General features: G+C 47.9%; 2 protein-coding genes across 2 annotated transcripts; one reads left to right on the forward strand and one right to left on the reverse strand.

Moving 5' to 3' along the window:
• Window positions 1-870: 870 nt before the first annotated feature.
• LOC119932903 (E3 ubiquitin-protein ligase TRIM68-like) lies at window positions 871-4,964 on the reverse strand. The gene is made up of 3 exons (XM_038752029.1): window positions 4,958-4,964; window positions 3,250-3,522; window positions 871-1,361 (listed from the first exon to the last, which is right to left on the reverse strand). The coding sequence occupies exons 1-3, from the start codon at window positions 4,962-4,964 to the stop codon at window positions 871-873; spliced, it is 771 nt and encodes a 256-aa protein (XP_038607957.1).
• Window positions 4,965-8,830: 3,866 nt separating this feature from the next.
• Window positions 8,831-13,049, forward strand: LOC119932904 (E3 ubiquitin-protein ligase TRIM11-like). The gene is made up of 6 exons (XM_038752030.1): window positions 8,831-9,247; window positions 9,422-9,517; window positions 10,536-10,766; window positions 11,286-11,308; window positions 11,418-11,518; window positions 12,367-13,049. Exons 1-6 carry the CDS (start codon window positions 8,831-8,833, stop codon window positions 13,047-13,049), a joined length of 1,551 nt encoding a protein of 516 aa, XP_038607958.1.
• Window positions 13,050-14,850: the final 1,801 nt, after the last annotated feature.

A 14,850-nucleotide genomic window follows, 5' to 3' on the forward strand; every position in this document is an offset into this window, starting at 1 on the left:
ATGCCAATTGACCCCTCCCACCCCCACCGTTGGCTTCTCCCCATTGCCTAACTTCCATGGGTCTCAGGGAGGGTTCAGGCGTTATTAGAGAGAACTGGCTGTTCAGTACATACCTTTGGAAGGTCCAGAGTCCTTTACTCTTCAAAAGTAAATAGGCAACCGGTTCCCATTTGCCTCCACCTGGACACATTCCAGGGTCATTCTGCCCCTGGGCACCACCAGGGAGGATGTTGGATCTATACCCACCGGGCACATGCACCCTCATTCCGTGTTTGGATCAGGAACTCTATGACACACAGTCTTTTAGACTGTGAGCCCACTGTTGGGTAGGGACTGTCTCTATATGTTGCCAACTTGTACTTCCCAAGCGCTTAGTACAGTGCTCTGCACACAGTAAGCGCTCAATAAATAAATACAATTGATTGATTGACACATCGGACACTCCCAACTGGTTAGCTCCTGTATGGTAAGCCACCCACTGAATCCCGTCCCTCCCCACTCACGAAAGGTTTTCCCCTTGGAACACGACAAAGATAGGTGAACAGATAGAAGGGCTAAAAATACACTTTATTTGAAAATAGCCCACCAAAGTACATTGGATTAAATGTTCAAAAGTGATTCAGCCTGTCTTAAATCGCCATGCAGACAAAAGTTGGACTTCTGGCTATTTCTTCCCAGTCGGAGGAATCCAGGTCGAGTCGGCAGCAAATTCAAATAACCTGAATAAACTCCAGGGGATCATATTCCATGGAAGCGGACATGGAAGATCGACAGCTTTGGGATAGATCACAGTTCGTAGGGAAGGGCTAAAAGTTCATATTGAGGGGGAATTTCCATCAGGAATTGATGCGGCAGGTAACCTGTTATCTTTTAAATTCCAGGACAGAGAAAGAGCCGCAGTGGCTCCTTGAAAATGTTCTTCGGGAATGTGAAGATGTGAGACCTATCCTGCGGGTTGTAAAAGGAGATTTCCCCCATCTCCATGTCCAGATAAATCCCCACTCGGTGAGGAAGCTGTTTCAGGGAAAGGGGCATGTGGGGGTCCGTGCCGGCGCTGACCTGTTGACCTCTCCTCCTCCCGATGGCCCAGTATCCATTCTGCGGATTGAGGATGATCTTTCCTTTCCTACTGGCCGATTCCCGGCAAATCCCGACAGCCCAGTGTCTCTTCTCGCCCACTTCCACCTCCCAGAAGTGCCTCCCAGAAGTCACGGTCTTGGAGTCCAGGACGAAAGTGGCCAAGCTGAACCTGTTGGAGTTTGGGGGGAGATTCTTCCAGATGGGCCCTAATCGGGCGCTTTTCCCATCCTCCGACACGATAAGCAGGGGGTGGGCTGTGGAGTCATCCAGCTTCACATCCTCTGTGGAGAGAAATGTCATTAGTCATGTCCTGGCTCCTCATCCCTAATCGATTTTCATGGCTGTCTCCCCTCTAGACTGTCAATCCCTCAATCAATCAATCAATCGTATTTATTGAGTGCTGTGGAGACATCCAGCTTCACATCCTCTGTGGAGAGAAAGGGCATTAGTCAGGTCCTGGCTCCTCATCCCTAATCGATTTTCATGGCTGTCTCCCCTCTAGACTGTCAATCCCTCAATCAATCATATTTATTGAGCGCTGTGGAGATTTATTTATTTATTTATTTATTTATTTATTTATTTTACTTGTACATATCTATTCTATTTATTTTAGTTTGTTAGTATGTTTGGTTTTGTTCTCCGTCTCCCCCTTTTAGACTGTGAGCCCACTGTTGGGTAGGGACTGTCTCTATATGTTGCCACCTTGTACTTCCCAAGCGCTTAGTACAGTGCTCTGCACACAGTAAGCGCTCAATAAATACGATTGATGATGATGATGATACATCCAGCTTCACATCCTCTGTGGAGAGAAAGGGCATTAGTCAGGTCCTGGCTCCTCATCCCTAATCGATTTTCATGGCTGTCTCTCCTCTGGACTGTCAGTCCCTCAATCAATCAATCAATCATATTTATTGAGCGCTTACTGTGTGCAGAGCACTGTACTGAGCGCTTGGGAAGTACAAGCTGGCAACATATAGAGACAGTCCCTACCCAACAGTGGGCTCACAGTCTCGTGGGCAGGGATCGAATCTATCGATCTGTCTATTTGTTTTGTTGTCTGCCTCGCCCTTCTAGACTGTAAGCCCGTTGTTGGGTAGGGACCATCTCTGTAAGTTGCCGATTTGTACTCCCCGAGCGCTTAGTACAGTGCTCCGCACACAGTAAGCGCTCAATAAATACGATTGAATGAATGAATGAATGCATAATACAGTGCGCTGGACGTGGTAAGCACTCAAAAATACCATCGATTCAGATTCACCCTTCATAATAATGAATAATGGTATTTGTTAAGCGCTTACTGTGCTCCAGTTGATGCCGAATTGTACTTTCTGAGCGCTTAGTCCAGTGCTTTGCACACAGTAAGCAAGCACTCAATAAATACGATTGAATGAATGAATGTCAGGCACTGTACTAAGCGCTGGGTTGGATTTTTAGACTGTGAGCCCACTGTTGGGTAGGAACTGTCTCTATACGTTGCCAATTTGTACTTCCCAAGCGCTTAGTACAGTGCTCTGCACATAGTAAGTGCTCAATAAATGCGATTGATGATGATGATGATGATGATCCAAGCAAATCGGGTTGGACGCCGTCCTTGTCCCACGCAGTCACACAGCTGACAGTTGGTGGAGCCGGGATTTGAACCCATGACCTCTGACTCCAAAGCCCGGGCTCTTTCCACTGAGTCACGCTGCTTCTCCAGAACCCAGGTCCTCTGACTCCCAGCTCCACGCTCCTTCTGCAAATCTGCAATTTATTTATTCTATCTCTCCCTTCCTTGCCTATAAGGCCTCCCAATCCTGTCATACTGGGCTCTGCTAAACGCTTAACACAGCGCTCCGCACACAGTGAGCGCTCAATAAATACGATTCAAGAAGCAGCTGTGGCTTAGTGGAAAGATCATGGGCTTTGGAGTCAGAGGTCATGGGTTCGAATCCCAGCTCTGCCACTCGTCAGCTATGTGACTTTGGGCAAGTCACTTCACTTCTCTGGGCCTCAGCTCCCTCATCTGTAAAAGGGGGACTAAGACTGTGAGCCCCATGTGGGGCAACCTGATAACCTTGTATCTTCCCCAGCGCTTAGAACAGTGCTTTGCACATAGTAAGCGCTTAACAAATACCATTATTATTATTATTACTTGACCCCCCGGGGGCGGGAGAAGATGCCACTCACCTCGGAAGAGTTCAAATTCGGCCTTCATGCCCAGGTTGTGGTGTTGGATAATGTCCGTGAGTTTCCTCAGACGCCAGTTGGGTGGGAAAGGGCCTCTGGGGCAGGGGGCCCTGCATTCGGGGCAGGGAAATCCAGCTTGAAACTCTGCTTCTGCCCACCCACTGATGCATCTCCAGCAGAAGGAGTGTCCGCAGCCGATGATCACGGGGTTCCGAAAGAAATCGAGGCACACGGGACAGGTCACTTCGTCCCGGATGCTCTGGACTTTGGTTCCTGCTCAGGAGAGGAGAAGAAAGTCAGATTTCTGGCTCCATCCCCTTGGGGAAGGGGCCGAGGTCTTCCCTGAGATGACTTATCCCGAGGGGACCCCTTCACCTGTCAGCTGTGTGACCCTAGGCGAGTCACTTCACTTCTCGGAGTCTCAGTTAACTCGCCTGCAAAATGGGGGTAGAGGCTGTGATCATAATAATAATAATAATGGCATTGATTAAGCGCTTACTATGCACAAAGCACTGGGGAGGTTACAAGGTGATCAGGTTGTCCCACGGGGGGGTCACAGTCTTCATCCCCATTTTACAGATGAGGTAACTAAGGCCCAGATAAGTTAAGTATCTTAAGTTAAGCCCAAAGTCACACAGCTGAAAATTGGCGGAGGCGGGATTTGAACCTGTGACCTCTCACTCCAAAGCCCGGGCTCTTTCCACTGAGCATTTATTAAGCGCTTACTATGTGCAAAGCATTGTTCTAAGCGCTGGGGGGATACAAGGTGATCAGGTTGTCCCACGAGGGGCTCACAGTTTTCATCCCCGTTTTACAGATGAGGTAACTGAGGCACAGATAAGTTAAGTGACTTGCCCAAAGTCACACAGCTGACAATTGGCGGTCAGAATTTGAACCCATGACTTCCAACTTCAAAGCCCATGCTCTTTCCACTGAGCCATGCTGCTTCTCAGTGATTGTACTTCCAATTTGTACTTCCCAAGCGCTTAGTACAGTGCTCTGCACACAGTAAGCGCTCAATAAATACGATTGATGATGATGATGATTGGGACAGGGACAAGTCAAGTCCCGGGGGGAAGGGGACGAATGTCTTCCCTGAGATGAGTTATCCCGAAGGGATCCCTTCGCCTGTCTGCTGTGTGACCCTAGGCGAGTCACTTCACTTCTCTGGGCCTCATCTGTAAAATGGAGATCGAGGCAGCGACTGGGACAGGGATTACGTCGAACTCCATTTGCTTGTATCCACCCCAGCGTCTAGTACAGAGCCTAGCTCATAGCAAGCGCTTAACAAATGCTGGATCCCCACCGCGATCCTTACTAGGGGCTTCCAGGATTTAATAATAATAATAATGATGGCATTTGTTAAGCGCTTACTATGTGCAAAGCACTGTTCTAAGCGCTGTGGGGATATAAAGTGATCACGTGGGGCTCCCAGTCTTAATCCCCATTTTACAGATGAGGTAACTGAGGCTCACACAGCAGACATGTGGCAGAGCCGGGATTCGAACCCGTGACCTCTGACTCCAAAGCCTGTGCTCTTTCCACTGAGCCAACCCCTAAAATTCCAGCCATCCCAACAGCATCAGATTCCCAGTTTCGGGCCCAAACTGAATCCATCCGGTCCACATGGCAAGAGGAGTCAGGCTTTCCTGAGGCCCCCCAAAAGGGAGAAAATCCCTAGCCCATTTTATGGCGCAAGGAGACTCACCGTCCATGGCTCGGCTCCTGGAAATCGAAGGCCCTTCTTCTGTATCTGCAGGGGAGGCTCCTACCCTGAGCTCAGCGCCCTGGAAAACCCTGGAATTCGAGCTGGGGTGTCCAGCCTTTTCAAAGGCCTCGGGAAAACGACTGGCGCTCCTGTGTTCACACCTGCTGCGGTGCAATCTGAACAAAGACACCGCCACCCTCTTCAGATTCACACCTAAAGGGCTGCCCGGAGGGAGGAGATGAATTCCCAAGGACGATTGTCAGTCAGTCAACCATTCATTCATTAATAATAATAATATTAATGGCATTTATTAAGCGCTTACTATGTACAAAACACTGTTCTAAGCGCTGGGGAGGTCAATAGTAATATTAATAATGATAATATTATGTTGCCAATTTGTACTTCCCAAGCGCTCAGTACAGTGCTCTGCACACAGTAAGCACTCAATAAATACGATTGATGATGATGATGATAATGGCATTTATTATCACCTACTCCAGGAGGCCTTCCCAGACTAAGCCCCTTCCTTCCTCTCCCCCTCGCCCCCCTCTCCATCCCCCCATCTTACCTCCTTCCCTTCCCCACTGCACCTGTATATATGTATTTATGTTTGTACACATTTGTTACTCTATTTATTTTACTTGTACATATCTATTCTATTTATTTTATTTTGTTAGTATGTTTCGTTTTATTCTCCGTCTCCCCCTTTTAGACTGTGAGCCCACTGATGGGTAGGGTCTGTCTCTATATGTTGCCAACTTGTACTTCCCAAGCTCTTAGTACAGTGCTCTGCACACAGTAAGCGCTCAATAAATACGATTGATGATGATGATGATGATTTATTAAGCGCTTACTATGTGCACTGTTCTAAGCGCTGGGAAGGTTACTACTAATAATAATAATGGCATTTGTTAAGCGCTTACTATGTGCAAAGCACTGTTCTAAGCGCTGGGGAGGTTACAAGGTGATCAGGTTGTCCCACGGGGGGCTTACAGTCTTCATCCCCATTTTACAGAGGAGGTAACTGAGGCACAGAGAATAATAATAATGATGGCATTTGTTAAGCGCTTACTATGTGCAAAGCACTGTTCTAAGCGCTGGGGTAGATACAAGGTCATCAGATTGTCCCACGTGGGGCTCACAGTCTTCATCCCCATTTTACAGATGGGGTAACCGAGGCCCAGGGAAGTCACCCAGTCACCCAGCAGACAAGTGGAGGTCTGGATTAGAACCCACGGCCTCTGACTCCCAAGCCCTTAGTGGAAATTTAGCCGGGAGTAGTGGAAAGAGCTTGTACTTCCCAAGCGCTTAGTACAGTGCTCTGCGCATAGCAATCGCTCAATAAATATGATTTAATGAATGAATGGATGAGCCCCATTCAGGACAGGTACTGTGTCCAACCCGATTTGCTTGTATTCACCCCAGCGCTTAGTACAGTGCTGGCACATGGCAAGCCCTTAACAAATACCACTATTGTTGTTGTTATTATTACTCTTATATTCTCCCCTCCCCCTGATCCACACCACTTATGTATACATCCATCAGTAATTTCTTTTTAATTCTTGTCTTTCCCTCTAACCTGGAAGAACCTTGCATTTTTTATCGTTCTTGTTCTGTCCTTGTTTACTGGTTTAAAGGGGACTGGTCACGTTCACACTATGTTCAGGTTTAGAGAGGTGACAGAGTGGGAGTGGAGGTGGAATTTAAAGAGAATTTTAAAGTGCACCCATCCGCGTGGTAAATTTAAATAATTTTAAGCTGCACCCCTTCTGATGAGGTGAGAATGCAGTGGTTAGGAAGTCGGGGAAGTGTGGGCACGCTCCAGGAACGAGATAAGTTCACACCTCGCCGAATGAAGTGAACGTGTGGCTGTAGAGACAGATAAAAGGGCCTTTGGGGGAGTTCTGAATTTGCAAGGAGCCTGAAAAAAGAAGCCTAAAAGTAGAAGCCTGAAAGAAGAAGCTTGAAAGTGGGAGCTTGAAAGTAGACGCCTGAAACTAGACGCCTGAGGAAGCACTCTAGAAAAGCTCCGAGGAGCTCCAAAACCAGTTCAGAGCTCCAGAACCAAAGGGATTTTGCAAAAAGGAGTCAGTGTGAGTTTCCTGTGATCATTTTCTCTCTCTCAATTTGGGTTGGGAACTTGGGGACTCACCACTATGTTTTCCCGCAGCCGGAGTTTCAAGTGATCCTGGCTAATTTGTCAGAACAGATAGAGGACATTGAAAATTTGCTGGGCCGAGAGAAGGCATCAGAGGGAATCAGCCACTGCTCTGATAGCATGAAGTGTTTGGAGAAATTATTAATAATAATTATTATAATGGTATTTGTTAAGCGCTTATAATGTGCAAAGCACTGTTTGAAACGCTGGGGAGGTTACAAGGTGATCAGGTTGTCCCACAGGGGGCTCACAGTTTTAATCCCCATTTTACAGATGAGGTAACAGGCACAGAGGAGTTACAGAATCAAAGGGATTTTGCAAAAAGGACTCAGTGTGAGTTTCCTGTGATCATTTTCTCTCTCTCAATTTGGGGGCATCAGAGGGAATCAGCCACTGGTCTGATAGCATGAAGTGTTTGGAGAAATTATTAATAATAATAATAATAATGGTATTTGTTAAGCGCTTATAATGTGCAAAGCACTGTTTGGAGCGCTGGGGAGGTTACAAGGTGATCAGGTTGTCCTACGGGGGGCTCACAGCTTTAATCCCCATTTTACAGATGAGGTCATTGAGGCACAGAGGTGTTAAGTGACTTGCCCAAAGTCACACAGCTGATAGTTGGCAGAGCCGGGATTTGAACCCATGACCAAAGCCCGGGCTCTTTCCACTGAGCCACACTGCTTCTCTATTACTGTTATTGTCATTAACAGTTGTCATTATTAATCATAACCAGTGAGGCCTGGTGAAATGAAAGCACGGGCCTGGGAGTAAGAAGGACCGGGGCTTGACTTCTGTGTGAACTTGGACAACTTACTTCTCTTCCCTGTGCCTCAGTTACCTCATCTGTAAAATGGAGATTAAGACTGAGGGCCCTGAGTGGGATAATTGGGTTGGACAGCCTCGGTCCCACGTGGAACTCACAGTCTTAACGACTGGGCCCCTACTAAGCGCATGAATACCATGCGCATGAATGAATGAAGCAGTGTGGCTCAGTGGAAAGAGCCCGGGCTTTGGAGTCAGAGGTCATGGGTTCGAATTCCGGCTCTGCCACATGTCTGCTGTGTGACTTTGGGCAAGGCACTTCACTCCTCTGGGCCTCAGTTCCCTCATCTCTCAAATGGGGATGAAGACTGTGGGCCTGCTGTGGGACAACCCAATCACCTTGTAACCTCCCCAGTGCTTAGAATAGTGCTTTGCACATAGTAAACGCTTAATAAATGCCATCATTATTATTATTATTATCAAAGATGCGGCTCTCGGAATCCGGCTCGGGACGGGAGGGCTGAGGCTGGAGGGGGAATGGAGCTGTGCACCCACCCCTCAGCTGCCAATTGTCAGCTGTGTGACTTTGGGCAAGTCACTTCACTTCTCTGTGCCTCAGTTCCCTCATCTGCACAGTGGGGATGAAGACTGTGAGCCCCCCGTGGGGCAACCTGATTGCCTTGTAACCTCCCCAGCGCTTAGAACAGTGCTTTGCACATAGTAAGTGCTTAATAAATGCCATTATAAAAAATGAATGAACAAAAACACTATTATTATTATCATTGATTGATTGACGGATTGGCTTAGCACTGGGGGACGTCACCCCTGAAGAGATCCGTACATCCCTGGCCTATTTTCATCAACAAGTCCGGGGAATTGTTATTATTACTCACTGATCCCCAGAGGAGGAGCCCAAAAAAGTAAACCTGTCCCCCTTCCTCCCCTCAGGACCAATGGCCGCGATAGAGCTGTCTCAGCGTCTCCGGGAGGAGGTGACCTGCCCCGTCTGCAGGGAGGTTTTCACCGACCCGGTAACCCTGGACTGTGGGCACAGCGTCTGCCGGGGGTGTCTCCCTCAGAGCCAGGGAGCACCCGAGAGACCCCCCTCCTGCCCCGAGTGCGAGGAACCTATCCGGCAAGATGTCCTCGAATCAAATCGCCGCCTGAGGAAGTTGGCCCTGCTCGCCCGACAGCTCAGCCAGCATTTCCAGCCAAGGCCGGAAGAAGATGGCGTCTGTGGGAGACACCAAGAGGACTTTGACCTGTTCTGTGAGGAAGACAAAATGGCCATCTGCCTGGTGTGTAGCCGGTCCCGAGAGCACCGAGGGCACGCTATCGTCCCCCTAGAAGAGGCCTCCAGAGGATACAAGGTGAGACACAGGGATGGTCGGAGTGCTTGGGTTCCAATCCTGCCTCAACTACTTTTTTTTTAATAGTAAACACTTCCGAATCATTCATTCATGATCGATTTACTGAACGCTTATTATTATTATTAGAGGCTCTGGGTTGGGAACCTGGGGACTCACCACTACGTTTTCCTGCAGGCGAAGTTTCAAGTGATCCTGGCTAATTTGTCAGAGCAGATGGAGGACATTGAAAAGTTGCTGGGCCGAGAGAAGGATAAAGATAACCTCTGGAAGGTGAGTGTATCATTCATACCAGGCAAGGACAGAGTGGGTGCAGGGTAATGCTACTCTTAATAATAATAATAATGGCATTTATTAAGTTTCAAGTGATCCTGGCTAATTTGTCAGAACAGATAGAGGACATTGAAAAGTTGATGGGCCGAGAGAAAGATAAAGATACCCTCTGGAAGGTGAGTGTATCATTCATACCAGGCAAAGACAGAGTCGGTGCAGGGTAATGCTACTCTTAATAATAATGGCCTTTATTAAGCGCTTACTATGTGCAAAGCACTGTTCTAAGCACTGGGGAGGTTACAAGGTGATCAGGTTGTCCCATGGGGGGCTCACAGACTTAATCCCCATTTTTACAGATAAGGTAACTGAGGCACAGAGAAGTTAAGTGACTTGCCCAAAGTCACACAGCTGACAATTGGTGGAGCAGGGATTTGAACCTCTGACCTCTGACCCCAATGCCTGTGCTCTTTCCACTGAGCCACACTGCTTCTCACTCTTCTTCTATCCTTGATGGCCTAGTGGATGAAGTGTGGGCTTGGGAGTTAGAAAGACCTAAATTCTAACCTGTGCCTCAGTTACTTCATCTCTAAAACGGGGATTAAATCTGTGAGCCCCATGTGGGACATGGACTGTGTCCAACCTGATGATGTTGTGTCTACCCCAGCGCTGAGGACAGTGCCTAGCACATAGAAAGCGCTTAACAGATACCATTAAAAATAATTAAGTCCTCAATGATTGCTCATTGTAACGGCAGAGCAGTGTGAGGCCTTAACATTTTTAAGTGCTGCTGGGATTAAGAAAAAACTTTCTCAGAGTCTGGGTAATTTGTATACTGAGAGATTTCCAGCATCAATCCATCAATGGTACTTATTGAGCATTTACTATGTGCAGAGCACTGTACTAAGCACTTGGGAGAGAACAACACAACAGAATTAGCGGATTTGTTCCCTGCCCAGAATGACCTAACCCTCCATGTGTCTTCTTACCCCTCTGGTTTCCTTTGTTCTGATCTCTCCAGGAGATGGTGGAGTCTCATAAGCAGAGCATCCAGAGAGAATTTGAGAAGATGAGGCGCTTCTTGGCGGAGGATGAGAAGTTTCAACTGCAGCAGCTGGAGTTTGAGGACCAGAAGATGAAGCGCAGACTGAAGGAGAACAAGGAGGAATTGTTCCAGCATATCTCCTCTCTGAGGGAGCTCGCCGTCGAGCTGCAGGAGAAGATGGCGATCCCGGACCTGGAGTTGCTCCAGGTGGGAGGGGGAGTTCCACGTCGGGATACCGGGGAAAATCTCCTCTTATTGGCATTCTTATTCTTATCTTGGACTAAAAAATGCTATTGGTTAGGCGCTTACTATGTGCCAAGCACTGTTCAAGTGAAATGACTTCCTCAAGGTCACACAGCAGATGAGCAGCCAGGATTAGAACGGACTCCCAGGCCGAGCTCTATCCACTGGGCCGTGCCGCTAACATGATAACATTTTCATTATTATGATCATTATCTTTATCAGTATTATTATTATTGTCATCAGTATTTTCATGATAATCATCATTGTCAGTATTATCACCATCTTCACGATTATTCTCTTCAAAGAGCTTCCAAACTAGTGGGGGAGATAGACGCTAAAATAATTTGCTACTAGGAGAAAGTGAGGATGGGGAAAATGGGAAGGCAAGACCCTGATACCCACAAAGGAAATACCACTGATTAATTGATTGGCTAGGTCACTCTCGGCCCCATTATTCAATGCATGTCTCCTTTTTCTCCACAGGATGTAAGGAAAACCCTGAACAGGTAAGTGTGTCTTCTTCGATTCCCTGAAGAAGGGAGGGTCCCCCGTGGGTTGGGGGACAGCCGGAGGTGGAGAGGAGACCCTTAATTGACCCTTTATTGATCTTCCTAGGATCGATTCTGTCAAGCTGCAGAGACCCAAGCCTATCCGCATGCACCTGAAGACTGTTTGCCAGATCCCGGCTATGAGAGAGATACTAAGCAGATTTAAAGGTGAGAAGAATTCCCCGGACTTGTTGATGAAAACAGGCCAGAGATGTACAGATCTCTTCAGGGGTGACGTCCCCCAGTGCTAAACCAATTTGTCAATCAATCAATGATAATAATAATAGTGTTTTTGTTCATTCATTCATTCAATCGTATTTATTGAGCGCTTACTGTGTACACAGCACTGTACTAAGTGCTTGGGAAGTACAAGTTGGCAACATATAGAGACGGTCCCTGCCCAACAGCGGGCTCACAGTCTAGACTGTGCAGCGTATGCACTAACATTCATTCATTCATTCATTCATATTTATTGAGCACTTACTATGTGCAAAGCACTGTACTACGCGCTTGGAAAGTCCAAGTTGGCAACATATAGAGACGGTCCCTGCCCAACAGCGGGCTCACAGTCTAGACTGTGCAGCGTATGCACTAACATTCATTCATTCATTCATATTTATTGAGCACTTACTATGTGCAAAGCACTGTACTACGCGCTTGGAAAGTCCAAGTTGGCAACATATAGAGACGGTCCTCAAACAGACATGGGGCAACTGGCCTTAATCTCTATTTTACCATTGAGGGAACTGAGGACAGAAGTGAGTTTCCAAGGTCCCACAGTGGCAGAGCTGAGTTTGGAACCCAAGTCCTTCCGACTCCCGGGCTCCTGGGCTCTATCCCAAAGCGTAGCAAAGGCCTTTTTTGAGCATCTATTATCAATCAGTCAACCATTCAGTGATATTCATAGAGCATTTTCTCAATGCAGAGTGTCAAAGCGCTTAACAAATGCCATAAAAAAAAATATGTCGATTACTCAATCTCCCTTCTTGGCCCTGCCTGTTCTTGTCTCTCCACAGAGAACGTGACTCTGGATGAGGACACCGCCAACCCCATGCTCATCATCTCTGAGGACGGGAGAAGGTTACAAGCGGGAATCACGGCCCTGGATTTGCCCGACCACCCTCAGAGATTCGACCGGTATTCCCTCGTCCTGGGGTCCCCTCGCTTCACCTCAGGGATCCATTACTGGGAGGTGGATCTGGGAGACTGGACCTCCTGGACCCTGGGAGTGTGCAGGGAGTCCGTCAACAGGAAGGGAGCGTTCGTCACCTCACCGGAAAATGGATTTTGGGTAATGAGTCGAAACATGACCGGAGGGGAGGCTTCCGGCACCGAGTTCTCCCTCAAACTGAGAGAGCTCCCTCAGAACATAGGAGTCCTGCTGGACTACGAGGCCGGAGATGTTTCCTTCTACAGCGTGCCTGACGGAGTCCTCCTCTTCGCCTTCTCCAGCTGCTCTTTCTCCGGGCCGGTACGACCTTACTTCGGCCTTGTCCGCACAGAATGGGACACAGACGACTCTTTCCTCACCATCAACCCAGTCGTCGGGCCGACTGAGGGAGTCCCACCCGCTGCTCACGGTGGAGCCCCTTCTCCAGTCCTTGGGACCCATCAGATTTGCCCTTCTGACTTCATGGTGTCACCTCACAGCCCTCGGTCCCCACCCCCTGAGGATGATGCCCTGCCGCTCTGTCCCTGACTTGGCTGTTCGTTCCATTGTTGATACAGTGTCGTGGTGGAAACTGATTTGCAAATCAAGGAAATAAAACGGGTCTCTCTTAAAGGCTTCACTCTATTGCTTTCTTATTTTATTATTGTTACAAATAAGAACCACAAAGGTACTTATTGTTAGAACAATGAAGGCCCTCGTGTTTCAAATTGAAGTGGATTGCCCAAGGTCACACAGCAGACAAGTATGTCCGCTGAGAAGCAGCGTGGCTCAGTGGAAAGAGCACGGGCTTGGGAGTTAGAGGGCATGGGTTCAAATCCCGTCGCTTGTCAGCTGTGTGACTTTGGGCAAGTCACTTCTCTGGGCTTCAGTTACCTCATCTGTAAAATGGGGATGAAGATCGTGAGCCCTACGTGGGACAAACTGATCACCTTGTATACCCCGCAGTGCTTAGAACAGTGCTTGGCACAGAGTAAGCACTTAACAAATGCCATTATTATTATTAGAACAGTGGTTTGCACATAGTATGCACTTAATACCAAGATTATAATTACTATTAATAAGGTTTTGAAGGTGGGGAGTGGTGGTCTGTCATATATGGAAGTTACAGGTCAGAGGCGGGATGTGGGCGACGGGTTGGGAATGAGAAAGATGAGATTGAGGTGCAGTGAGTAGGTTGGAGTTAGATTCTAGGGGAGGTTCAATTGTGCCCTCAGGCACCTAATAATCCCTTGAACATACACACACACCACCAAAAAAAAATACAAGACAGTGTGTACAATGCGCATTGTCTGTCTACAAATGATCTACAAAGCGGCCCACACAGATTTTAATCTTTCAATCCTTTTATTCTTATTCTTTTTTTACAAGAAACAAGTCGTGGATGGGTCTGATTGGGTTTTCCAGGTTTTGAGGTGATTCGGGCCAGACCTTTTCGGGGGGACTGTTCTTTTTGGAGGGTGGCCGGCTTTCTTAAAAGAATTTTCCTCCAACTCTGGGCCCACGTGGGCACTTCCTTCCTTCATCAGGGTCTTCACCCGTTAACCCCTTCTAGTCCTCCCTCTGCCCATTTCCATGCCACTTCTCGTTACCTCTTCCACGGCGTCCGTAGAGACCCGGCTGTCAGACACGGGCTCATTTCCTTCCACACCAGTCCCATTTGATTCTTTCCCTTCCCAGAACTCCTCACCGACGTTCATCCCGGCATGGGGGCTAGTGGAAAGTGCCTGGGCGTCAGAGGACCTGGATTCTAATTCCTGCTCTGCAGGAAACCATTTCACCTTGGTTTCCTCATCAGTTAAAAATGGAGGTTCAATACCTGTTCTCCCTCCCGCTTAGACTGTGTCCGACCTACCTTGAAGCCACTCCAGAGCTTAGGATGGTGCTTGTAAGTGCTTAACAAATACCAAAATTATTACCATTATTTCAATACCTGTTCTCCCTCCCGCTTAGACTGTGTCCGACCTACCTTGCAGCCACCCCAGAGCTTAGGATGGTGCTTGTAAGTGCTTAACAAATACCAAAATTATTACCATTATTATTATTATTGTTGTTGTTAATAGGCGTTCCAGAATTCATTCAGAGCTGATCCACCTCCCTTCTTGGTTTCCTTAATGACCTGGACAAACGCGTCAAAGACAGGAGACCTTGAAAGATGTAATTCCTCCCCCGGGGCAGTGGGTTCCAAGGCGTTGGGGTTAATGCGGGAAGGGAAATCCCGCTCGGAGATCAGGCCTCAGATCACCCCAAGGATGGTACGGAGAGCTGGGGTCAGACGAGAATTTCAAATCAAGGCTACTTTTGCCGAGAGGAGGCCTAGAATAAGGAATAA

The sequence above is a fragment of the Tachyglossus aculeatus genome, chromosome 10, assembly GCF_015852505.1.
Source record: "Tachyglossus aculeatus isolate mTacAcu1 chromosome 10, mTacAcu1.pri, whole genome shotgun sequence".
NCBI lineage: Eukaryota > Metazoa > Chordata > Mammalia > Monotremata > Tachyglossidae > Tachyglossus > Tachyglossus aculeatus.